General features: G+C 43.2%; 1 protein-coding gene across 4 annotated transcripts; it reads right to left on the bottom strand.

Annotated features, from left to right (window-relative positions):
• Positions 1-4467: 4467 nt before the first annotated feature.
• On the bottom strand, positions 4468-14869 carry LOC135491453 (uncharacterized). 4 transcript variants are annotated; one of them, XM_064777347.1, is made up of 4 exons: positions 14669-14869; positions 14290-14405; positions 13700-14014; positions 4468-7299 (listed from the first exon to the last, which is right to left on the bottom strand). In XM_064777347.1, the coding sequence occupies exon 4, from the start codon at positions 7263-7265 to the stop codon at positions 5937-5939; it is 1329 nt and encodes a 442-aa protein (XP_064633417.1). In that variant the 5' UTR covers positions 7266-7299; positions 13700-14014; positions 14290-14405; positions 14669-14869; the 3' UTR covers positions 4468-5936. The 4 variants fall into 4 exon arrangements, with proteins under 4 accessions (XP_064633417.1, XP_064633415.1, XP_064633414.1 ...); XM_064777345.1 differs by lacking the exons at positions 13700-14014; positions 14290-14405; positions 14669-14869 and adding exons at positions 7608-9597; positions 9810-10147; positions 10398-10706; XM_064777344.1 differs by having other exon boundaries at positions 14290-14869.
• Positions 14870-26761: the final 11892 nt, after the last annotated feature.

The following is a 26761-nucleotide window of genomic DNA, read 5'->3' as shown; positions in this document are numbered from 1 at the left end:
AATGGGAATACCTGTACTACCATCTCTGATTCAAACGCAACAGGGCGTCGGATATCAATCACTGAAATTGACACCTAACAGCGTTTTCATTGACTCCATTGATAACTCTGTAGACAACAAACGCAAGAGGTTGGTGGTTTCATCTGATAGTTCTGACTCGAGCATTAGCCAGTCAAACATCTCTAAGTGCCTGTCAGTTTCGATGGAGATGCAAAGGAAGACACCATCTGATGGAAGAGTTCGTCATCAGAAGAAGCGTGTCTGCCAGGTTGATGTTATTCCAAGTCGTTCAGCTGATTGGCGGAGTGAGCTTCTGGGGAAGGGGGCAATGACCAGTACTCCTGTAAGACAGGCGAAGCCGTCTAGAAGCGGACAACACTTAGACGTATTACCTTCTGTCCAGGAAGAGACACAGTTTCCTAAGGGAAACGGCTCTGACATGCAATACTCACAATCGGCATCAACTCAATATCCAGCAGTACAAAGGTACCAATCTGAAACTCCCACCAAGCTGAACTGTTCTAATGCCATTTATACGCCTCGTAAAGTTGTCGGAGAAACGTCTCTCTGTCCTTCGCTTCCCAATACGGGTTCCTCCGGCAATAAACTGCAGGACCCATGTGTCAACAAAAACAGAGTCGTAGATGAAGTTCAGCAGAAGGAGGTAAGCTTAACGAAGAAAACCCTGAGGATTGAATCAGGGACCGGCGCTTATGGGGAATGGACGTTTCGTCTGACCCCGAATTCTCGCCCAAAGCAGAAGAATGTAGGGTCATTAGGTTGGGATTCCCCCACCGAGAACGTCAGAAATGCTGTGGCTTGTGGAGTAGCAGTTGGCCAAGGAACCACTCTGTTCAATAAGATGTTGAAAGGTACACCTCAGCTGAGCTCAGTTGTAGAGCTAATGAAGGGAAAACGATGGTGGTTCTTTGACAATACCGGTCAAGCTAAACAACCAGGCGAGGCCAAGGAGATCATATACGGCCATTGCTTCTCTCCTGATAGTCATGCGGTTATCGTTTACTGCAAGACAAGAGATGGAAAGAAATACCGCAGGTTGGCGACCAGGGATGAAATGACGGGGATACAGAAGCCTGATTGGGAGATGACGCGGGGCGGTGTGACACCAAGTCAGGGAACATGCTCTGAAGGAGAGAGAGAAGACATCACAGTATCTAAAAGAGTCTTTAATTCGGGTAGGGCTGGTGTTCCAGTTGGACATTCTGACACACCGACAAGGATGGACATCCAAGAAAGTCTCCCTGCTAAAACGAACTGTCGGGGAACTGACAATGGGGTTACCAGGTCGAGAGTGGATAAACCTGACAAGAAGAAATCAGTTGAGGCCGACTCGTACGTAGTTACAGGACTACATGCAGGGGAGGAAGCAAAGCATTCCAAAACCGGAGAAGGTTTGAGAAAATATTCACCATCACAGCGCCTGGATTTGTTGAACAGTAAGCATGGTTCACCATTTAGAGTTGCGAGATCTTCTGCTGGGGGAAGAGACGCCTTTAGTGCAAAGAGTAGATGCCCTTGTCCACCAAAGAAGGCTGGGGACATGCTGCGGGAATGTTCACTCTCGCACCTTTGTCCTGTATGCAAACCTGGATTCCCTTGCTTCCAAAATTACAAGGCAAGCCAAAAGACAAGTGGGTTTGGAAGACTAGTGGAAAGTAACGAGGATGTGGACGCTTTTGTAGGTGAAGTTAGGGAAGGCGCATGTCGCAATCTGGCTGCTAAGAGTAACGAGGAGATCTTACGGCCAGAGATAATTGTAAACTACACGAGCATCACAGACACCAACTACATCGATGCGATGAACAGATTGGCGGACACACAAAGAGAAGGCATGCCAAAAGGTGGCCATGTTCGGTACAAGTCGCCACCAAAGCGAAGACGAAGTGTCTCCACTTCATGCCCCGAAGGTACTTGGAGAGAAGTGCGAGTGAGTCCAAATGCGAAGTCGTGCGACCTCAATGCGAAGGATAATGGTCACTCCAATGTGAAGAGAAATCTATCATCGTCGTTTGAACGAACTCCAGAGAGCGAGCAAGACATCAGTGGTAAGTTGAGAATGAAATGCTTCATCTCTGGTTTAACCTTCAATGATGTGTTTGTGACCATCACCTTCCTTAACAAGTCATTTCCAAGTAACTTTCATAGCTAATGCGCTATGTCGTCTGCGCGTCTGGCATGTGGAGATTGGCCGCACCCATTTTGTATTCATCCTTTTAGAAGAAACGTAAGGAGTCGATTTACTTTTCTATCAATGTAGGTTCATCTGAAGAAGACCCCCGAGGACTTTATCATCGCAAAGCGAAGAAAGGAAAACGGCCAACAGAGGGAAGGATGACCAATGCAGACGACTTATCTGGGAGTCCAACCAGGAAACATAGAGCCGCCAAGGAGGCAGACGATTCGTCCGAGCTGATGAAACTGATTGCGAGCCCAACAAGGAACCCAACCGTAAACTCAAGTCCTAAAAAGAATTCTAAGATGAACAACAGTCCTACCAGAAAGCCGACAAAGGGAAAACCAGTGCATGATTTGCAAGATATAAGGACCATCAGTCCACCACGGAGGTCTCGGAGGTGCAGCGGCTGGAAGGTCACCAGTTTATCCCCGGAGAAGATAACACCAGGGAAGAGACGGGGGTTTCCTCACACTGCGGTAAATGTTTAACATTAGGAGTAGCTGGTGTCAGGGCAGACAGAAGCATAATTTTCATGGGTAATTTTATAAAATGAAGATTTAGCGGTGACCACGAAGGTATAGCTATGCAGAACAAGTTGCAGAGCATTATTGCATTGCATCGTTAGCAAGTAACATCATCAGCAGCATAACTCACCTTGTTCAATTCCTCTGCAGCCGTGTACCAAAATCTTGAACGAACTGTGGAACATGAGTGAGAGCGACCCCTTCGCCAGCGACAGAAAGAAGAAACATGAACAAGTAAGACTTCATGGAACCACGGAGATACGGATCGTGTGATTGTAGTCGATCGTATTGTTGTAGTGGGAACTTCTCTTTCAAGAGTCGATATCACTTGAACACAAATCTTGAATTGCAAGGAACGCCAGCTTCTTAAACTTGAGCCTCCACTATAAAGCATAAAAGCAGACTACAAATACGCCAGATCACCTTTTACCTACTTCGTCAGCTTAATTCAGGGAGAGTGTGTCCTAATGCATCTGGTAATGCATTATTCCAATCTGCATTAGGCTATCTGGAAGTGTCATCACTTTGTAGCATCTACCGTGGGCCCATGTTTGATAAGAATATCATTACCGGTAAGTGTTTGACCTTTCTTCCAGTTGCCACCCGACTATTACAAGATAGTGAAGCGGCCCATGTGGTTGGAATGGATCGCTCGTAAGTTAGCTGACCGCGCCTATGTCCATCTGAGGGAGTTCGTACATGATGTCAAGCGGATCTTTTGGAACTGTCATCTGTACAACAAGGTCAGTGCATTTACTGTTCAGATATTTTCCTACGTGAATCTCTTAATCATTTGACCTGGACCGTTTCGGGAGTCTACTTATCCAAATAAATCAGGATCGCGATTAGTCAGTGGTTCCATGGAGTTCAAGATATCGTTCGTTTTGGATCTTCGGACATGGCGACAATTTGTTATTGGTCACCTGTCAGTCATTTCCAACGTTCTTGTAATACGTGTATTACACTCGTCCTTATCATCATGATGTTTATAATGTTTCAGTCGGGTAAGATCCTAGGAGACTGCCGGATGCTTGAGGAGGTATTCAACAACCTCATGATGGAGTACTTCCCAGAGCAGTACGATGACCTTATTGGTGAGTACTACACATTGAGGCCAAGAACACTGTAGCATTGAAACTAAGAGCCGAGTTGTAACTAAAAGGCGGAGCAGTAGCCTTCTTTATACGTATAAATGTAGTTTCATCGCTATGTCATGTATGTTTATCTGAGGAAGAGAATATTCCAAGCACCAGACGCAGACGATTTTTCATATGAATTGGCAAGAGAAACCACTTAAAATATTTTCTTTACTGAGTAACAACTTCAGTCTACACCGTCTACAGTACCAAGGGGCTAGTTGACACGGTGTCAAATAGAAGTTGACCGTACTACTACAGAGTGTCAGTGAGGAAGGAATTTCCCTGTAACAATAAAGCCACCCGGTCTTTTGAAACTAATTTAATAGAGGGATGCAATGCACTCCCTACACCCCTCAATTTCATCAGTCATAAAAGATCGGGCGGGCCTATTGTTAATACTAGAGCTCGAGCGGGTCTATTGTTACAAAAGATTGAGCGGGTCTATTGTTACCAACCATCGAGCGAGTCTATTGTTACCGAAAATCTGGTCCTTACTGCGTTAGGGCGTGGTTGTGCGGGGTAACGTAAATAGCCTTGTCTGACGACCCTTGGATTCCAAGAAAAGTCCTATATCGAGTGACTGGGTCTACACATAGCCTAATATCGTCAAATTATTTTGCCAGGCCTGACGGGCAATCCTGATGAGTGCAGGCCCGACAGTGATCACACCAGTGACGAGCAAGAGGAGATTCCAATCAAACCGTTTGCTAATCCCGTCAGGAACCTCATAAGTTGAGAGCCACCGTTTTGTCTTTAGCATGTGTTACGTTGTTCAAGTGGCGTTAGCTACGCAATGCTGGCGTTGTGTCACTTCATGTTCTCCATAGTCTTGCATGTTATGTTGTTGCTTCCTGCAGTTTCGCAATTAGAAGTTTTGTAACCCTCATCATATTTTTTATGTACATGTATATGCACTCGTTATCCGAGAAGAATTTGAAATTGATCAATGTATAATGACGTCCGAAATGTGATTTTCAAGAAATTTATTGAATCGGACGAATGCTCGAAAAATGTAGAAATACTGTTGTTGTTGTTGTTGTTGTTTTTGTTGTTGTTATAAGCATTTTTATTGTTACATTCAATATTGCCAAGAAATACTAAAGACTGGTCTTTATTAAGTCTTGATATAACCTATTCACTGTAAACATGACGAGTCGCTGACTTTCTGTCAAAAAACTATAGTAGTTTCCAGAAATGCTCTCTAAAAGTAAGGGTTTTTTAGCTTTAAATGTCGTATAAGGATGAGTTCCCTTCCAATTATTGAACGCTTTGTAGATGTGTTTCACTAGTTATTAGTTATTTATTACCATTTTGTTGGGTATTGTTGATTGTTGATTTGTTAGACAGCTTGTTACTACTGATTACTATATATTCTGTTGGAAAGCATTAACTGTGATGAAAATGCATGCGAAACAAGTATTGGTTCTTCCAACCAGTGACGTCAAGTATAGATTGATGATTAATTTATATTATCTATGACATTTATGATACACGTATACATTTCAATCTAACAAAGTTCGCTTATATGTATCCCATCATTCCCATGCAAACAAATAATCTTCAACCAATAATCTTACCAAGGTAATGTCGTAATAATCCCTCGGACACCACTGCTGGTATGGTGTCACTTTCTGATGACTAAACGAGGGAGAAAGTGTTCAAGTTTCGTATATTGTGCATGGTATTTCTCAGCCAAAAATGGAAAATAATCATAAGGAGTGAAACTCAGTTTCGTCGGATTTAATTGATGCATGTTAGTAGGGCCTCATCTACCTTCTCTTTTGTTGGCAAATTTGAATTGGCACGGACGAAATGACATTTTTGTAACTGCATGAAATTAAAGTTTTGTTTACTGTTGAATTGCTGTTCCTTTTCGATCAATTGGCATTCTTGAATGGAAAAGCACCCGCTTCACCTTTTAGACACATTTGCTTTATGAAGCTATTGCACTCACACCCTGCATGAGCTTTGCTTCTCGAGAAGTACCCTGCGACTGCATTTAGATTTCCCCACATTCAAGTACAAACGGTAGTAATATTTTGCGCGTGACTACATGGAGAGGAAGAGGGCGAGTCACTACGGCGCCTCTGCGAGTTTCGCCTGGTCGATATTGTGTCCTAGGTTGTCCATCCCGAATTCCTGCGACGTCACATCCGTTGGTGCCGCACCATTCAGGATCGGCGTATGCTCATTCTTGACCTCTTCCTCTCCATCGACTCTGTAAAGGCGACGCAGAAAGAACACAAGCGAAGCAACGACAGTCAATGATGCACCAACAGAACTTAGTAAGTTTGGAAGATGACGCAGAATCGTGATCTCCATAAGATAACTGAAGATGACTTGTGAGGTTCTCCCAATGGATACCACGGCAGCTTTCTCTCGTCGTAGTGCTATCACAGAAAGGCCGAAACTCAGCCCGCCAGATATACACAGGGTCAGCAGAATCAACCACGGAATAGCCTGGGCGGGAAAGGTCCACATTCTAAGAGACGATGCAAGGATCACTGTCATGATAACACCTGTGAAATTCTTATACAGCACGACAGTCCCAAGGAAGACGTCTTTAGTTGTCCGGAGGCAGACGTAAAATATAGCCATGCTTACGGTGGAGAGCACAGCTAATAGGCCACTAAGAAGTCTGTTGCATTCTACATGCACATTTTGAACAGATTTATCAGATATCCACGATGCATTATGTCGTATTCCGTATGAAATAGTGTCGGTGTTTGAGAGCGCTTCCAATGTGGTTGATGTGTTCGAAAAGTTACTCAGAACATTCTGCAGTCCACCTATAGCCGTATCATTGTTAAAGCCAGGAATCGTGTTTAACTCAAGGTAGAACGTTCCGTCTGTAGAGTTGAAATATTGGTCCAGCTCGTGCGTCCTGTTCTCCCAAATGTGCGTTGGCTTGTTGCACCGATTCTCCGCCGATTCTGGTTCATGTAGCAAGTTTCGGATAAACTGTGGCTGAATAATGATAACAGCTCCAACCATAATGAGCGCAATCAAGATCAGATCCACAAAATCGCACCGTTCACCTAGAATCAGCCATCCCAATAGGGCAACGAAAGCGACCTGAAGCGTATTGATAGCGTACACATCAGCATACAACTCGGAGTAAGCTATGGCTAAGTAAAACAGCAAACTCTTGCAAGAGAAAAAGAAGGAACCAAACCACAGGAGCGGTCTCTTCACAATCAACGTCTCGCCTTTCAGTAAAACTAAGAACAACGATATTATTGTCATCAAGGCGAAGCGATAGAAGTTGCACAGAATCGCATTGAATCCGTACGGTTCTACATAGACGAATATTAGACCGTTCAGGGCGGTGAAAAAGGCACTGGCTAGGGAGATGAAGAAGCCCACGCAATGACTGCAGCACGATCCAAGGTCTTTGCTCGTCATCTTTCCCTTGCGTCTCGTCTGCTAGGGGGGTTGCCTGTTAGAGAAAAGAGAAACAGAACTGTTACAACGCGAAAACCCCATCATCCGAGCGAGCGGGCGTGCTAACTGGGACATTCAAAGAGGACTTAAAAATTGAATCAGGTTTGGACAGAAAATCTTACCTCCGATAGTGCGTCCCGGGCATATGTATCTCGCGTTTCATATAAATATCGTGTAGACGCTATTTAGCTGGTTAAAGAGCGAGCGCCTCTACGAAATGCTAATACTTATATTGCGTGCGATTGGTCTATGTGAAACTGTGTGAATCTATGTAAATAGCGTCTCCACAGTATATTCACTTACTTGAAAACTCTTCTTCCTCACCATCGGCTTAACGAAGATTATTCGTTTCCTGCCAAAACTTAGTTGAGTCCTTTTCGATCGTATACTACGTAAAGAACACAAAATGTTTAGTTTCCAACCACTGCCGAGCGATATACAGAAAAGAATTTTCCTCGTTAGAGACGAATCATTTGCTTAGCATTACTAATTACAGTTAGTTCTGATTAATATCCAATTTGCCAAGTTTTATATAACACAAGGCCGAGTGATGTACAGCAGCGACCTTCCCTGATGAGAAACATATCTTTTTTATATGGTCCAGCATACTCCTATTATAGCAAATTAGCGTGTCATCGTATCGAGAGTGATACTAATGTACCAGCAGCTCTATCATCACCCGATTATACCCTTGCATTGGCATCTCTGTGCTATTGGTTGACACTTAGCATTTTCCGGGATGGACAGTGGATCGTAGCAGCTGGGGAGTTGTCATAATTACTCTAACCTAATCAAACTGGAAAGAGCTGTTTTATAGCTAGCCATCAGTCTCAGTAGCGGTAGCTGCCTTATCGGACATCTCTGGAAGCAGGACACTCTCTATCAAGGATAACTAGCCATGGATCGGTGGAGAAGTGCTGGGTTGAAGAGCGGGAAATGATGATTAAAAAATTCGGAAGGACATTATGTATGACGGCAGCTCCGGTGGAATAACCCCTCCCCGCAAAATCGTAGAGATTACTTGTAATAATTTCAACTATTATAGGAGAATGAATTATCTCTTTTTCGACGTACCTTATGTTAACCTTGATAGAAACATCAATTCACAAATTGAAATTTTAAAGATTGTAACTTTTACCAACTTGAATGAAGACATTATTACCCAATATGTCACAGAAAGTCTTTCATCATGGCCGTTAGTTTCAGACTGAGCAAACCATTCCTAAATTAGCACCAGATCTGTTCAAAGCATGCACTGCAAATCTGCCGCTCTTTTCGAATCGTCATGCACATGTCTAACGAAAGATGAAACCATAATCTAAAAAAAACCCATCCTGATAGGGCAGTACAGAGCGATTGGTGTACTCGACCAGTCTGTGTATTTCATGAATAGATACGTCAGGTGCCCCATTCCACTCACACAAAACTTTTATAATTATTGAAAGATAAAAAGCAGTAATCCACTGAAAGAAGAAATTTGACGATGTCAATCTTCTTAACCGAACGGCACTGGACAGCAAAGCAGCTAATTGCCTTTTTCTGCAGTGAGAAACATTGCTGCGTAAATGTCATTTTGCACAGTTGAAAAGCGTCTTCAAATCCTGTCGAAACCTTCGGCCTCCGCCGATTACATATAAGTAAAAGTTGATGGCATTGTTGACGTACCAGAGGCGATTGTTAAAACTCCTTACCACCCGTACCGCCGCGTTACCCACTGTCGTAGTTTGAGGAAACACAGACTCCAAGGAGCGGCCGACTCTATGTGGAGTCACGGTCACGATGAATGCCACACTGACAATGAGCAGCATGCGTGTGAGTTGTTTCGATTTGGCACCTTCTTTATCATTTATCTTCGTGGTGTCTCCAGTACTCGTGTGTAACCCTTTTTGTTGGATCTGTGATTTGCTAAAAGCTCTTACTATAAGGATATTCAGGACGCATAAGCTCGAGATGGGGATGACAGAATTGACAGCGAAATCGCACCATCTTATGACAGTGACAGCCGCCTCAGACCCGAATGCATGCTGTGTGCATGTGCATCGATTTGTGTTAGGATTACATACATAACTTTGAGTGAATATAAAATGCGAATTTATAGTCAAACATAGGATGCAAACCGCCAGAACGGTTTTCTTTGCTCGCCCGGCCGTGCAGAGGGTTCCACTTTTTAGAGGCCATGTGACAGCGATTAGTCTGTCAGTTGTCATAGCGACGATGATCCAACAGGAAGCAGACGAGAATGCATTGTTGATGAATGCAATTGGTTTACATACGTTGACCTTCTCGATAAGACCTGCATGTATGGAAGGAGATAAAAATACAAGCCAATTAAAAGCTTACTTCTGCGATTACTTTCAACCTGACGGAAACACAGCACAGACTTGGCTGGAGCCATAGATATCGGATCCCCAGCATAGGTTCTTACGCTTTACCGAATTCATCGGATAGATTCAAGTAGTGGGTGATTTGTTGTGATAAAAGAAGATTGGCCACTTTCTTACATACCTGCACTGATCAGTTTCTTTGAATTGATGAGTAACCCTAGCAAAGTACAAGTGTCCACGATCGCCAGCACTGCCATGAAGATACAAGTGGACGAGGTTCGGTTCTTCCGCTGTATCATCACCAGGAACAGCAACATGTTGCCAGGGACACCAAAAGTGAAAATGATCTCTCGGAGGTGATCCATGTTGTCGTAAATAACCTTGAGGACATCCACGATATATTGGTCATGAGGCGACAAGGTCGCCTTCAAGGGCCCTTCCAGACTCTCTGTTGTGTTATGGTAGGGCAATGCGGTTGGATTGACGTTTTCCATGTCTGTTTTATCATCAAAGATCCTCCTGCATAAAGGCAATACAGATGTGCTACGATAAGCTCCTACAGTTGTTGCTGCACCAGAACTGCACCGACAGTGGCTACATGACTACATGATGCCAGTGTCGACGCGCTGGTAGGCCTATAGGAATTGGCCACAGCATCGAAACAACATTTCTTTCTGCGTCGTTTTATACAACTTCTTTTTATGATTTAAAGTTGAACTAAATTCGATTAAACGTGTCTAATGGCGCTTCATGCTATCGATATACTTACTTATGAAGACATATTCCAAAGCTGTTTAGCTCCTGACAGCGAGGAAAAAGCTGCATATGGACAGAAAGTGGAAGGAAATATATCTACACCATGACGCTATCCAAGACCTGGCTGAACACACTGCAAACGCCGTGGAACAGTTCCATAAGGCAGGAGAAGTGACACTCCTGAATAAGGACGAAACAGTGAGTTTACAATGATGCCAGAGAAAATCTCGAATGATGCTGAATGGCCCGAGGGTTCATTACTATTATATCAAATGCAACAAATACAAAAACTGGAAAAAATTATACTTTGAATATAATGAAGTCAAAATAGACGTTAAATTAAAAAAAATTATATATGTATAAATGGAACCAGCGGTAAAGCGCTTTAAATAGAACATTCAGGTTGAAATCTGATACATGGACATCATCTCTATTTCTAGACCCTAAGGTTTTTTCTCTCTCCCGATTCATCGAGCTGGACTGTCGATAGCCATCTTGAAATGATAGTTTTCGATTGCCGACCACAGGCCGTCTGTCGCGTCTTGTCTCGTCTTCAAACTGCCGATGGAGAACATAATCTTTGGCACCATCGGAGGCCAAATGTACGAAAATCGCCAGGGTAGAGTTTCTAGAAAACACATGAAGGGTTTTTCAGCCAACATAGCTATTCAGCCCCAAGACGTTTTTCAGGGAAAACAAGGCTGAAGTAGAAACCTTTAGGACTTATTTGTATTCCTGAAAAATCTTTCGAGGGTAAACATTTGCGTTGGCTGATGAAAAATCCCTTCGATGCTCAAAAACCTTATTTCTAAGACCGAACCAGCAATGGTGGTGTCACTCCCACGGACAATCCTCAACATTTGTTACATCGTCCGTCGGCGTACCTGCATATGTATACCATGACTTTCTTGTTACCTGATCTTTGAGAGTCAACACTAACACTCTGAACAGTTGACAGAGCTTTCACATAGCCGGTTGACCAAACATTTGAAAAGGGGCGTCGAAGTTCTCAACAAATAGATCAAGTTTTCGAAGAATAATCGCACAGTACTTCCTAGGTCGATTTATCATCAAAGAATAAGAAAACAGCAAACAAGTGTAGGCAGTTGATGAATGCATTTCAGCTTGTCTAGAGAAATCGTGAGATAGATTACTTTAGCATTGTCGTACTACTTTTCAGTATTTGTTTTGGCTTTAAGACAATGTAAGATGCGTACATGTACACGTATATAAAACAGATGCCCTAAACAAACATGATAACAATGCCTGACCTTTATAAGTCATATGCCTTATGGTCGGGAATCGTTGAGACTTGAGAACCACGCAAAACATCGCACTTAGACGTTTCGATTACGCTGTACATCGAGGTGCGGTCTGCATGGCACTGGACTGGACTATAGCATAATGTCCATCGTTTAAAAGCTTCGCCGGTGAAAACCGTCTCTACACCTTGTTTGCCGGTATATGCCAATGTTTAGTGAAGGATTCTGAAGGAGTCATCTACTCCAATATGGACTGTTGGTGAATACACTGAACGTTTGATCAGTGACGGTTTCGCAAAGGCTTACCGAAAGCGTTCGAGTCCGAATCACTCATATTAGGAACTGATACGGCCTCCAGTGTGGCCTCATCCCGTACATGTACAACTACCACAGAAACACGTTGGACTCCATCGCGTGCTTGATTATGGTTTGAAATGATTATCAAACGCAGGTTGCTGGCGACAACACGAAAATGTCACGAAAAACTGTGGTCGTTCTAATACTCTGTGTCATGACATGTAGCACAGGAGATAGCAGTGATGTATGTCCTCCTCCGTGTAAGTGTAGCGGAACAACGTCAGCCGGATTGGATATAAACTGCAATGCCAAAGACTTGACGGAAGTCCCGGTTGGAATCCAAAGCATCACCGGAAATATCAAGAAAATCGGATTAGCGTCCAACAAGATCAGGTCACTGGCTGCGGATGCATTCGGTACGATCTCGTGCAGGGATATTGTTTTGTCGGGTAATCAGGACATCACTATAAATTCGCATGCATTCCGCGGTGTAAAAGGCTTGGAGAACATCATTCTCTCAAATTGCAATCTGAAGGCGCTCCCGGGCGATTTCTTACTGGACGTTCCAGCTTTGAAGAAGATCTATCTTCAGGAAAACCCGGCGTTCACATCAGCTGCTCTGGTGGCTTTCAAAGGAAGCGAGAAACACCCAAACTTGGAGGAGATAAACCTTGCGGGCTGCGGTCTGACTAAAGTTGGAATACATGACCCCTGCGTGTTGACGGGTACAAGAATTATTCTTACGGACAACCTAATACATTGCGATTGTACCTTGTATACGGTGATTAAAAACAACATCATAAAGTTTGAAGGTGTATGTGCGACCCCTTCGGAGTTCAAGGGTTTGTCGCTGGCTACACCAATCGCCGGCGAGAAGGGGTATTTCAGCACAAATGCCACAAACACTTGTCAACCTTGCGCTGATATCAGGTTCGATTGCACGAAAGGGAAAGCTTGGTACGATGGTAAAAGCTATAAAAGTTCGGAATATGAAAATATCCCGTGTTCAAAGTCGCCGGCGAAACTTGAGCCAGCATATTTTCTGTTGGTCCTAGTTGGATTCGTCTTTCCTCTGTATTATTGTATTTGATAGTGTACTAGTTGTTTTTTTATTCACTGAACACAATTATGCACTGAGCAGAAAAACTTATGACACGCACTTTAGCCAACATTCAGAATTGAAGATGCTATTGTAAGACGGTAGGATGCCAAGTGCCAGTTTTGTAAACATTGAGTATCATAGAACTACATGTATAGCGTCCATGTCTGATGTAGAGGTTGACAAGCCCAAAAATTCAGTGTAAAGCATTAACCTTGGCTTCCTATTGCATTTTGAATAAGTATCTTCCCCTCTGCCGGTTTTGCCCAACTTACTTGGCGAAATTGAAAAATGGCAACTTACTTGCACGAGCATCTTCCATTGGACATTGGCCTCCTACCAGACTACTCTCATTGTCGATCCTCTTCACCGACACTAACCTTGCATTCCACCGTCCAGGACCCGGCTGTTCAAAGCTCGGTGTACCAGTGATTCCGTACTATTACAATTTCGATAAAACAACTTTTCCGCACGAAACATACTGAAAATTCCGTTTTGGGAATGCCTTCGTTCAGGCGCATCAAACACGGCACATGCAACTCCATCGCGATCGAAACCGCAGTTGCGAAGACTTGCCGCTACGTAATTTGCTTGCAAACCAATGTGTCATTGTCGTCGAAGTGTGTTAGAATATCAAATAAAGAGTTCTTTACCTACCAGGTTGTTTTGGACATGTCATCTTCAGAAACGTTGTTTGAGTCCTATCACTGTAGTTGTCTTCTAGTTCAGCTCCCATGTAAGTCGTGCAATCGTATTTGCCTTTGCTGGGTGTGACTAAGATTCCGTTGCAAGATTCCGGTGGACCTGATGATTTGTACGTGCGATAGCGATCGAGACAAGACGCTTTGCATTGGTCGAGGCTTCCGTGGAGGAAATCGTGTTTTCGAATTGCTTTTGCCACCCGTATGTTTGTTTCTGTCGTCCATGTCGGGATCACATTATCATAGCATGTCAAGAGTCCGGAAGAAGACGCTAGTGAAAAACAAAAACGTGCCGTTTACAGTCAGGGTGCAGAGTGGTTTCCATACTCATACTCTTCTTGTGTATTTCCTTTTGCTTGGATAACCTTGGCAACATCGCAGCGTATGGGAATGCACAAGAATAAACGACGCAGAATCACCAATGAGCTATTCGCCAACTTCGATTTTTGGTACAAAACGTAATGGTGGGTCGATTAAAGATGTGCTAGACTGTCATTCAGTGATTTTGGGTTGGAAATACGACAAATATGCTGATACCGCACTCACCCGAAGAACACTCTAAACCTCTATTCAGGAGAATACCTAGCAGTAGCATTGGTAGTGAGTCCATGACGGCAAATGAAAGGAAAACTCAAAGCACAACTTGTGGAGAGCTTCAGAGTCTGAGAGAATATAGAATATTTGGAAGTTTTTGCAAAGTCCCCGAAACACTAACGCGACGACATGCGAAGGCCTGTCTCATTGCTCGACATCTGGACTACGATGGCGAACAATGCGTTCGGCTGTCGCGCAGGCGTTTTGGGGGCTTTGCGAAAACTCTCCTGATTTAGTACTGTCCTCCGAAATACAATGTACTTGAAATCATCTGATTGCGGTTCTGGGCAATGCTGGAAGCCCCGTCCATTCAAATTCACACACAACCCACTCGTCGAGTTAAGTCCGTTGCAAAGACAGCAACCTAACTATCAAAGTCCGACGATTCTAAGAACATGAAAAATAATACGCATCCACTTATAAAACATCGCGGTCGGACTTTAGTTAGCCATTCTCAAATGAGAGCTGGACAAGATCTTTCAACTTGCGAGTGCTGCATTTATATAGAGAGTTTGATTGATACGAAATTTGAGAACGCCTCTTACTCTTGGCGATGTTCAGGTGTGATTGATAATGGACCATAGCCAAACCCAGTAAATATTATTTCCAATTAAACTCTTTAAAGATTACGTGCGTGGTTTTTGTCCTTTTAGCTGAGATTGTGTGTTGATGTTAACTGTTTGTGATAACTTTTGCATAGCAAGTCCGTCATTTTGAATGACGTATCATACTCATTTCTTTCATGTCCATCGGCTTCTCTCAATATTTGCGGTCTTTATGAGGTTTGCTCTGAAACAACTCGCACTTTCTCGAACGTGACACTGGTAAGAAAATAGCCACGTCGATCTTCTGGCGGAAGTGGTAATAATCAGGGTACTTCCTATGAATGGCGGAAGTGGATTAATGGCCGAACTGACAGAAGGGAAATGGATTTCAAATACAATCAAATGTTCAGATTGCAAAGCATTCGATCAAAACTGATAGACCAATACAGTCATTGGTCATAAGCGGTGGCAGCTGTGAAGACCGACTGATGTGCTATGCATCGTTGTCTCTCAGTCTAGTGTTCCTTCCCTTAACCTACATGTAGCTTATAATCATGATTGTATTGCTTTGGAAACAGGAAGTCTTCTTCGCGTTCGCTCCTTTAGACAGTCATCCGTGTTCGTCGGATGTCCCCAGCTGTCCTCGGCAACTCCTCTCTCTCTCTCGTTACAATTGGTCCTGCATGTTGGCATGTTGGCATCATTTGTGAAAGCTGTCATCCCATACTACACTATTGGTGTTACAAGATATACCATTCATCTCAATCCTCACAAGCGCGTGATGTTCTTCAAGCAGCAACGGCCAGCTGGCAGCACCATCATTGACATTGGTTGCATTCCTGAGATTTGCTCTCGACAACACAAGCTGTTGTGCTAGTACAAGTCTGGTTGTTAAACAGTGGCCTCCAGTGAAGGGTGGGATTGGTTTTAGAATTCTCCTAACCTACTTTAAGGCTAGATGTGGTAATGCACGCTCATATCTGTCTATCATGTCGAGTCTTCTGAACAATCAGATGGGTGCGCATCTGACCAAGTCGTTCCCCTTTTCAAAGTCTCCGCTCAAAAACATGAAATAGAGAACAAAGTCTCTCCGTGGCTGCTCCTAAACTCTGGAATTGTCTCCCTTTAGAAATAAGACCTGTTGGGAAGATCAATTTGTTTAAAACAGCAATAAAATCGTGGCTTTTCAGAGAACATTTTAGCATCAAGAAGTGGCTGTTTTCTCGCGCTTTAAGCATCATTGTGTTGGTAAGTCAACCGCCTCTTACAGCATGCACACGGAAATTCGTGGTGTGATATGGCCACCTTGACTTATTTACCGAACCATAAATCTTGACTGGTTAAGCTTTTATGACACCCTCAAGCCACCATAACTCCAAAACAGGGATTCTCCCTTAAATAGCCATGGTCATCCGCTCAGCCACAAGCTGTCATTCTATCCTAACATATCACACTAATGGGAATTGTAGATATGAGTTGGGTAAAGAGGCTTAGGGTGAGAGGATAATCAGGGGGAATAAATATGGCACGTTGGTTAATGGAGCCATTCCCAGGATGACTTGTAATCGAGCCTGGAGACCTGACCTTCGACGGGAGTCGCTTGGTAGGATTCTCTTCATAGGGCAAGGTGGGCTTCAGTGATGCACCCTAATGCTTGGCTGGGTAAGCTAATAGGTTGAACGGTGGCACCATCACTTATCGCAGATTAAGGTGTTCCTACTCCGTTCGCGGCATGGCTTTTCGCTGTCTTTTTTGATAAAAAATACAACCCTTCCACCGAATGCCAATATGATGCTTTAAAAAGCAATTTGGTGGGTTCAATATAAAAATCTGCATCTAAATCAGTGCAATCAAGTAGACTGTGCCAACCGCATCAAAGACTGGACCTTGAACACGTCCTCGATGTCATGTGCTGCGAATCTCCCCCGAGACCCAATAATGAACGGAGGTTGGGTGAAATTTGCGCACACGCCATGTTCCGTCATTAGTGGTCTCCTGAGACTGATCATTCACCCAAGTTTGCATTGCAATGTTCACCACACTAGTAAGTTCCCGCATTGGGAGGAATTCAAAACACACCTGACCAGAATACTTATTAGAAGATATTTATAATATTCAAAATATTTTTAGGGAGGTTCGAATATTCATGAGGGTTTTGGATTTCTTCCTATAGGCCTGGTAGGCTGCTACATTACTACGTTAACAAGCAGACACAGCAGGCCAACGTGTTTAGAACTCCAATCTGTTTGCAACATGAAAGTTTAACTGTAGATTTGAGTCGTTTTGTACGTAAACAGACTGTTTATGCATGGTCTGACATCCCCCTCAAATATTCTTTTGCCCGCGGTAGATACCGGTAATTGACAGCTTCTTTGATATGAAATCTATTCCGTCACATATCGTACAAAACGTTTAGGTTTATTTGCTTCGTGCACTGACACCTCCCCGATTTCTGCCAGGCATACAGTCAGTTAAGGAATCTGCCCAAATTGACAGATACATTATGTCAAACAAAGCAATTTGCTGATGATGTGCAGCCCAGGGAGCATTTAACTTTGAGGTAAAGTTATTCAGACACTCAAAAGAATTCGTCTTGCCTTTAACTTGCAGCTCGCATCATAGTGGATGTTCTGTGGTCCTCACGGCTAAACTGCTAATGGTTGCTAAATCAAGAACTCCGTGTTATTTACTTAAGTGCATTAAAAGGTACTCCATCATCTCTCGTGTATATTGTGTTGGGTGAACAACCCATTTTGGAGACATATTAGTGCTAACAGCAGTGCTGCTGACTTGGACTAGAAGGGCGCACGGGTGGTCACGGGTTCATCTCCCTGTGAATCCTCTACATTTTTGTTTCAATATTTGATTCCCTTCATTTTGTTATTACTTATTCATTCATGTACATATATTATAATCATCATCATTATCATTATTATCTTGAGGAAAAACCCTGAACCCGAACTTTGTAAACTCGATGACATTTAACAACACTATTAACGACTCCCTGAATACTCCTGATCAGAGGGGTAACACAAGCCATTGTCACCCTTGGATTCCGGAGGTGTACCTCGGGGGAATAAGGGTGTAAGCTTTCCTGCTAACATCCACAAAACAGTGTCAGCTACCGCTTGCCCAGTTCTCAGTTCCGATCAGCAGGGACCAATGACTGAGGCGATCGTCTCATGGTAATTAATTTTACCTACTCGAGAGGAAAGGGAAAAGGCTGGTAAGGTGAAGGGCTAGACGTCTACAAAAAAAACTGTTTCTTTAAATGATGACAGTATTTTCAGAAAGGCGGTCTGCTTGATGGGCCCTCAAATATGGAGTGAAATATTCTTAAAAGACATATTTCCTCCTGCTTATGTTGTTAGAAGCGTGATTCAGGTGATGAAGGTAAAATACTGACTACACAATATATCTGCATGTTGTGCATTTCTGAAGTTGCATACTCCAGTATTGGGTTAGTTCAGCCATGATTCTACCACTTGATTTGTCAAACAGCTCCTTACAGCAGTACCCTCGATAATTATCGACAAAAATTGAAAAGATGATGACATCGGAAAGATCGGAACATCGGAAATATCGAAGCTCATTGATGCTTTCGATCCGGCGACTTACTCTCAGTCTGTCACCTCGGATTTCCTACACCTACTATCCGCCGTAATTAGCTTCGTTTGCAAGCAGCAGGGGCTCACTGAGGGCAGATCCCCTTGGGAGTAATCCTCACCATGGTGAGTGATAGCCTATCGCCGCACATGGCATATTTTTATGTTTTTATAAAAAAGCAAAGTGGCGGTTTTGACATTATCGTATCCGTAATAACAGTAACCAGGGTATTTCGCTACTGATGCATTAGTATTTTTTCCCACCGCTGTTCGCGTATTTTCTGTATTAGTATTTCTTGCTTTGTGTGAAGAGTTTCCCCGCTTTCCATCATTGTGCGAAGACAGAGAACAGTGTCTGTGTGAAGATAAAACGATGACGATGGCGTGAACAAGAAAAGATGAGTGTATTTTAAATGCTTTTTTGTATGGCAGCTTGCTGATAGCAGCCTGCTGAGATACAAGCGATTCTCACCATACACCTGTACCATAAACAATGAATTGAGGAAATTGCAAAGCTAGGGGGAATTGTCTCATCGTATAAACATGATAAATCATGGTGTTTTGAGGGTGAAATACGGGTGAAGTTTTCTTCCTATGTGATCAATTGGCCTTAATCTGTCTTTGAAACGAATGACAGCATAACTCTGAAGACGAATCGCGGTGATCTTTAAAGATAAACTACCGCTAGGGTGAGAGTTGACGTCAATGTTTTAAACTAAGGTATCCCTATTTTTAAATGGACGCAATACAATCACCATCCAAAATTCAGCATCAGGTCTGGTAGATTTCCTATCATTTCTTTGTCATCTTCATCTACTGGTGGAAGGGAGTTCCTATACTTCCGTTTTTCCGTACTTCCTGCGTTGGGATTTGTTAGAGGAAGTTTAGATTCTCAGTCACAAATTCTTTTGTTGTGGGAGAGCCCTTCTTGTAAGATGATCTCATGGGAGAAGTCGGGCAAATGTCGAGACAGCCTTTTACCGCGATTCAATTAAAGCGCCTTCGAAAGGGAAGTCCGTCTTCTAAGATATCCCAGGCGGGTTGAACGGTTTGCTTTAGAATAAGGGTGCCTGCAGCCTTTAAGCTTTGTTTGCCACCATAGATTTGAGGAGACCCTCGATCAAAGCCTAAAAAGCCCGGAGAGCAATGTAACCGTTATTCTCCGATTTCCACTCATTTAATGACAGGTGTAATCTTGATCTCAGGGGTGACCTTAAAGAAGAAAGGTCAGAGGTGATCGATTAATCATTGTCATTCAATCAGTTTGACTAACTAGGCAACAGCCTCCGCCAGATGTACATTCCGAACACGCTTCGGTACTGGCGTTTGATAATAGGGCTTTGTAATTGGCCTGACGAAGTCGGTGCAGGGGAACTGAATCTTCAATCCACACTGATGACGACTGCGATGCTGAAATCGGATGGCCATTGAAAGATAAGATACTCGGTAACCCTAATGAAAAATGCATATGTTTGTCGTGCGCCAAAAATAGTTCCCAGAGCGGTTTCGATTTCCCATCACTAGCTCGGTGAAGTCACAATCCAGTATTATTAGATATCTAAAAGTGGTGATTACTCCGGTAGAGAATAGTTCGCTGACATGCGAAAGCAATAATACAACCTCTCCAGGCTTCTAATTTGTTTCGATTGAAGCCGCCCCACAGTGGGAACATTTCTATAAATCTACCTCGGGAGCAATTTGTGTCACTTTGGGCACATTCTCTGCTGTAAGCCTCTAATTGATTTCGTTAAAAGTGACAGTTTATGACACATTCTCAAAAAAAATCATCCCGTCAACCCTCCTCAGGTAACCTGACAAGTTACAGTATTCTCCTGGGATAAATTAGGCGGTTCTCATTGGTTAAAAACATCAATTCCTGTTTAGAGACCGTCTTCCCTAAAAAATAACATCATGCTTTCCAACCACGCTTGTGGCTTTAGCTTTTTGTGGAGACGTGTCGTTTCAATTCAAAAGTTAGCTAATCATACAGCAGTATCATGTACTAATGTAGAACTATAAAAGATATAAGAAACATACATGTAGAATAAAAAAGTAGTAAATGTAGTAAATGTAGTAAAAACCGATGGAGTTCAAATAACTTTATATGTTGCATGTTTTTCGATGGCGTATCTTACATTATGTATATCTAACATCTGTCATAAGAAGTGTTTTTGAGTACTCAATATCAATGCTTTATAGAATATAATGAACTATAGCATGCCATTCTTGTCTCATCCAAATTTGTTCTTAGTGGAAGCGCGTATAGATGATGATTATGTTCTGATAATTCCGTTCACCGGATCGCATGTCTCACTGACGGGTCACGTACCACTTTCAAGAGTATCTCGGATAACAACGTCTTTCAGTGAGATCCAGGTCGGGATAATTCCTTCTTATCGGCGTTTGTATTGAGCAGTGTTTTAGTCAAGGACCCTCCGGTCTCTCTTAATATGATATCGGCTGGTTTGTCATATTTATGAGTGCTACGCGCACAAGGCTTATTCATATCGGTACTGATACGACCATTATCGGGTCGAGTTCATCCGATCTGCGTTGTTGTTCGTTGCTGTCTTGATCCGAGCACGAACCCCAATGACACACAATCGGCGCATAACTGAGGTAGCACGATTAGGAACGATTGATGATGTTCAAAATCAAGTCCTTTCGGGTGGAATATCACTATGGCTGACGAAATCAGCCATGACTGCGGTACCTAAATGTTATTGTCTCGAATAAAAAACCAGTGCTACTACCCTGTTTCCCAAAGAGATGGTTGTTCTTATTGTAACTCTTCATTCATGCATTATTCCCTCTCTCTCAGCCTTAATCCAATTGACCTCGGCTCGGAAAAGACGCCATTCAGCTCCCCTTTACCATAATAAGGTTTGGATTGTCAGCCTCATTCCGCTTGAAGGATCTTGACCTGACTGTTCTTCACTTGGGCTGGCTCATTTTATGTCATTAAGTGGACCAATATGAGTATTGTCCATCGATTTCCGTGGTTATTGACAAATTAGCGAGCGTGCTTGGATTTTGGACGTAATCAGTGAGGCAAGTTTAGGTGGATGCCTGAACATTGGGTATAACTGTATGAGTACCTGGGCCGTGGCATCTGATCGATGGGTCTGATATTGTCCCAGAAAAGGTCTATCGGAATGATCAGATTGATGAATAGTCAAGATATCACAACTGCTTAAGGAGCGGAAGGAATATCTTAAATATGCTGGTACATGTATCAGTTTTCTCTGAACGCGGCGCTGACGAGAAGGTGTAACAGTCATCATTGGGTATTGCTTAAACCCAGCGTATCATCTTTCTTTGGAAGAGATGGTGGTCACAACTTTCAGCCATATCCGGATGCAAGTATTACTTGAACTTCCCCTCAAATAGGGCACACCAGATTGGCTCCATTCTGATGAGCATGAAAGGAATGCATGTGATTTCGTCACTCCTGAACGCTGCCTCAATCCAGCTGGTCGTGTAAACCAAGCAGACCCGACTCGCAATTATCGGCACCACCACTGAGGTTATTTGTAAAGAAATGCCTCAAAAATTACCATCAAGTCGGAGAAGAAAATCGCCACAGTTCTTACGGTAATTGCCATCCGGTGTTGACGATTTTTCTCCAGATATCACCGAAGTATTCGCTTTTGTCGTTGCAATTGATTACACGGATAGCTGGATAATCTGTCATCTGGCCATTACGCAGTGGAAACTTTACCTAACTAAGTAGAATTGGTGCCATTGAGCTGCTGAGACTGGGATGAAGTCTCCCTGTAATCATGGTCTTACTCTACTCTTCGATGACGGAATGCGAAAGCACTGGCGCATGGTATGGCTTCTCCGATATACATCTCAGAAACGCCCCATACGCCTGGAGCCTAGCTATCAGAGGTAGGAGTGCGAGAGTAAAGACCAAAGTCTGACTGACCTGTTCAGTATGGGTAACACAATAACAAGCAAGCATTACTTATATTACTCTAAAGTAGACAGAGACCACACAGCGATACGTTCCTTGTCTGGTAGCATTTCCCAGCACCGATACCAAGAGTTCCGTTCTGATGAAATGCGACTCTTGCTTTCAACCAAACCCTACGTGAAACTGCAGGTATCTTTTTTTGGGCAGTTTATCTTGTGTGAAGATAAATGGGTTTTGATGAATTCTGGCATTTTTCTTGACGTCTCTGCATGGCCACTTTCAATACCAATCAGCCAAGAAAGCGGGGGGCCGACTTTGTAAATAGACATGGCAATGGCGTTCAACACCACCGTTAATAACATCATCAGTCAAACGCTGTATGAGGTGAGACATTCATTTTTGCGACCTTGTAGCGGAATGGCGTCCTGTGTTTGAACAACTTGACTATGCTTCTGTCAGTGTCAGTTTCCTCCTGCGATATCACCACATGAATGATACATTGTGTTTTGGTTACCGCTTCTAATCGAAAGAGGTCACATCATAGTTGACTGGAAACTGCCACTCGGCTTCCGGTTTGAGTGGCACTGTATTCAATGTAGTCCGAGCTTCAACGGCTCGGCTTTTGAACTGGACACAGCAAGGTCGCCATCGGGGCAGGTGAGATGGAATGGATTTGATAATTGACTTTTACGTGGCGACCAATGTGTAGTATCACTCGGGGAAGAACATGGACCAGCTTTATCACCATATATGCATGATCGGCCTTTGAGGAAAGAGGTGACAGACAGTTCCGGCAAAGTTTCCCGAAAGCCAACCCTCCTCAATCACTCGAGATGCCATGCATAATGAACGGATTATATCCCCCTGTCAAGATAAACGTCGTCCGACTTAGCCAGTGGAAGAGGCCAGCTGGTGGTGGTGGTGCTTTTAAACAATCGTATTGTGAAGGTATCCAGTCAAAATGGTCCCTATATTCCTTCACTTCTTAGACAGCCTGACTTTCTAGCTGTTTTTTTTTGTAAATATTAAAATAAGTTGAGTGAGATTGATCAAGCGCAGTGTGTTTTATGCAGAACTGTGCCTTATTTAGTAGTTATTCAATGCAGTTCAAATGTATTCTTCCGATCGACCAGCCGTGCTTCGTTTCATCTTCCCTGATTGATTAATGTAAAATAAATACTAGGGTGTCTCTGAATCTGACAGACTTATTGATGATGATGGCGATATGACGAACGCTTGTTTCGGCGAAGGTTTGTCCTCACCACAGAGTTTGTTTGATAATGCCAGATTTGAATGATGAATGGTCAATCGATAGGACATATGTGTCTCGATACTGTTTGATGGGTTGGAAGTGTGAGCGACTTGTTTTCGTGGTTCCACGACTAGGACAGAGCAGCACTAGATTTGAAAGATTTGACATAATTTGAAATATCACTTCATTGTTTCCATCACAAGTTGAATAGAGAAAACTACAGTAAAATGCAAATTGCTGCTTGTCTCGCCACACTAGAAGTCCGGTGTTCAACTGAACCACTCATGCAGCCCAGCAAGGCCCAATCTTAGTCTATGTGACGGGAAAACGTCTATACAATCTTGTTTTTCGCAGAAGACAACGGCGCAAATTCTTACCTTACCTTCTTACAACGTCAGAGCTTGGGGTACCTTAGAATTCTCAATGCTCAATATCGGATAAAGCATGACCAATCACGGGCGGTTTAAAGCTGAACACAGGCAAATTTCCATTGCCATTTTCATTTTGTTTTGCGCTTAGTGCCAACAGCTCTTGAAATGGACCACTAGACGAAACATTCCAAGCCTGACGCTAATCACCTCTCAAGGATTTTCGTCGCCGTGAATCTAATCACCCTACGCAGCAATCCATCCCTGTAGTTAAACTTGAAGTTGAAGTTTGAAAATGCACTTAGGCTGTTGCGCAGACTTTCACAAAATTGATTTGACGGATTGACATTTTTCGCCCTACTCTAAAATATCTTGAAGAGGGATGAGATATTAATCTTCCACTTGATGCTAAATGACAGGCAGCTAAGTTCCCATCTTGAGGATTTTTTAACGATTTACAATCTTGTCAGCGCTACTATGACATTCTTTCAACAGTTTTTCAATGGAATGCGTCTTAAAATAGAAATAATTCTCAGCGAAAGCACAATATTACTCTCGCTTCTCTTCTCAGATTTGGATAAAGTAATAAAGAGGTGATAATCAGTAGGCAAAGATTAATTTTGTGGCTTCTCTCACAGATCGGATCAGAATCTAACCAAAACAACCGCCTTGTGCAAACATGCATCCGGTTGAAATTAACTGCAGTCCCCCGGTTTAACAATATAACCATACTTACCACTGACTGTGAAGTGGTATATGGCCAGGGCGGCCCTACACCTGGATTATTTTAGTACAATATGACATTTTGTTGGTCCTGACTTCTACAGCTTGTCTTAGATCCATGCTGCCACACTGGCGACTGACATACTCAGCTGTACCGCGATAATCGAGTATAAAAATGTATATTTTGTCTGGCATAAAAAAGGACATCATAAGTCGGTTTCGCTCAAGATCGCTTTGCAACTATATTAGTGACAAAAGCCGTATCTTTGCCAGAAACAGACCGTCATCGTCACTGCTTATTCTGAAAGAATTCTCTCTGGGATCAACTTCATCCAAGATTAAGCATATCGTATCACATAAGGTACCGACTGATCCAAACCGTTCACCGCACGATCCGTCTTTATCGTGCTAAACACTCGACTCGATGCTGAAAAAGTGGATGTGACCACAACAGAAGCCGGGTTTTGTCACAGCTCCGAACAGCAAACGGGCGCCAACAGAGGATTGGTACAAGCCGAAAAGAAGGTTGAAGAAGCTTCGCCGGGCATATCTTTGCTTTGCCTGATTCCGCTTGTTCTCATCTCGGAGAACAGCTTACTCAAAAATCCGATCCCTTCCTTTTAGAAAGGCAGTGGGATGTTCGTGAGAGGGACACTGCGATCTCGGAGCCTTGTGTGTTGGGAAAATGCCAGGAGAACCTTAGAGTAACTTTCGGCTGGTTACTCTGATCATTCCGTCAAGCTCAGTCAGTGAATGTGATGGTAAGATCACTGTTACCCCCATCCTATGACTGAAGAGATATTCTTACGAAACCCCTTCAGAACGCATTTCTAACACCTTGATGCCTTGCGACCCTCCTGTGTTCTCAGTATAGACCTTGAGGAAAGCTCCTCATAACAATAACGATGGAAGGCAGAAACCCATCACCAGAAAGATATTGGATTTCTAAAAAAAGAGCGACAAGAATGTGGTGATAGAAAGTAATTGCCTGACAGTTTAATATTGACATTGTTGCCGAGGCTTTTATGATGGTTGTTACCGGGATAACGGACTATCATACTTTATGTTGGCGTCTCATCGATGTTTCGACTCATAATGGTCCCAGGGTGATAGTTTGTTGGTAAGGAACCTCTTCCTATTGTAGACGTGCCATGAGCTCCTGGGATATTTACTCGACCAACGACTATCAGGCATCCCCTCTTCTCAGAGGAATCAGAAAACTAGCTGTATTTTCACGTGTCACGAGTAACTTTGCGCAAGTTAAGTCTACCTTATTTGCAGTACTTATTGGCTCATCTCTGTGAGCCGAATCCGGGGTATGATTGCCAAAAAACCGAGACATCTCAAGCATTTGAAATCTTTGCCCAAACACTCTGAAGGAATGATGGAACGAGCATGAAGTGGTGAATAGTAGCCAACGCTGCTAACACTAAAAAAACAAAACGGCAGAGCTCTCTCGATCACTTGAAATGATTCATGATGATGAAATTACGGTGACCACGTTTGATCATTGAGTGGCTGAGATCGGGATGGATCGGCTACTGTTATATCAGCTGAGATTAATTTAGCTCATTCAACGAGGCCGCCAATGCCAGTCAAACCCGCACACCGTACCGTACCTATGATGAAACGCCTAGATAAACTGCGCGGTGCATCAGCAGCGATCGAGGTTGCGTATACTATCATACGGCGGCTGTGCTACTATGCTACAATGTAAAGACGCATACACTGTTTGTCTTCTCTATGAAGTCCTACATTTAGTGCATCCGCGGATGTCATCATTTGACTGTCTGGTCGTTTTCGAAGGTAGGGATGATGAAGGAATACTTTTCGTGTTATCGAATGAACTTTTCGGTTAATGTTTTGAAATGTTACTGGACATATCTGCGGGTGTCATGTATAAATTCGATACTTATTCACTGACACATTTATATATATATGTTCCGATCCGCTACGCTGTACCTGTAGTGGGACGGGCCAGGGCCGGTCTACCTCGTGTTATCGAATGTACC

Source organism: Lineus longissimus, chromosome 7 (genome assembly GCF_910592395.1).
Source record: "Lineus longissimus chromosome 7, tnLinLong1.2, whole genome shotgun sequence".
NCBI classification, from domain to species: Eukaryota; Metazoa; Nemertea; class Pilidiophora; order Heteronemertea; family Lineidae; genus Lineus; species Lineus longissimus.
This window is presented reverse-complemented; position numbering and strand designations above follow the sequence as displayed.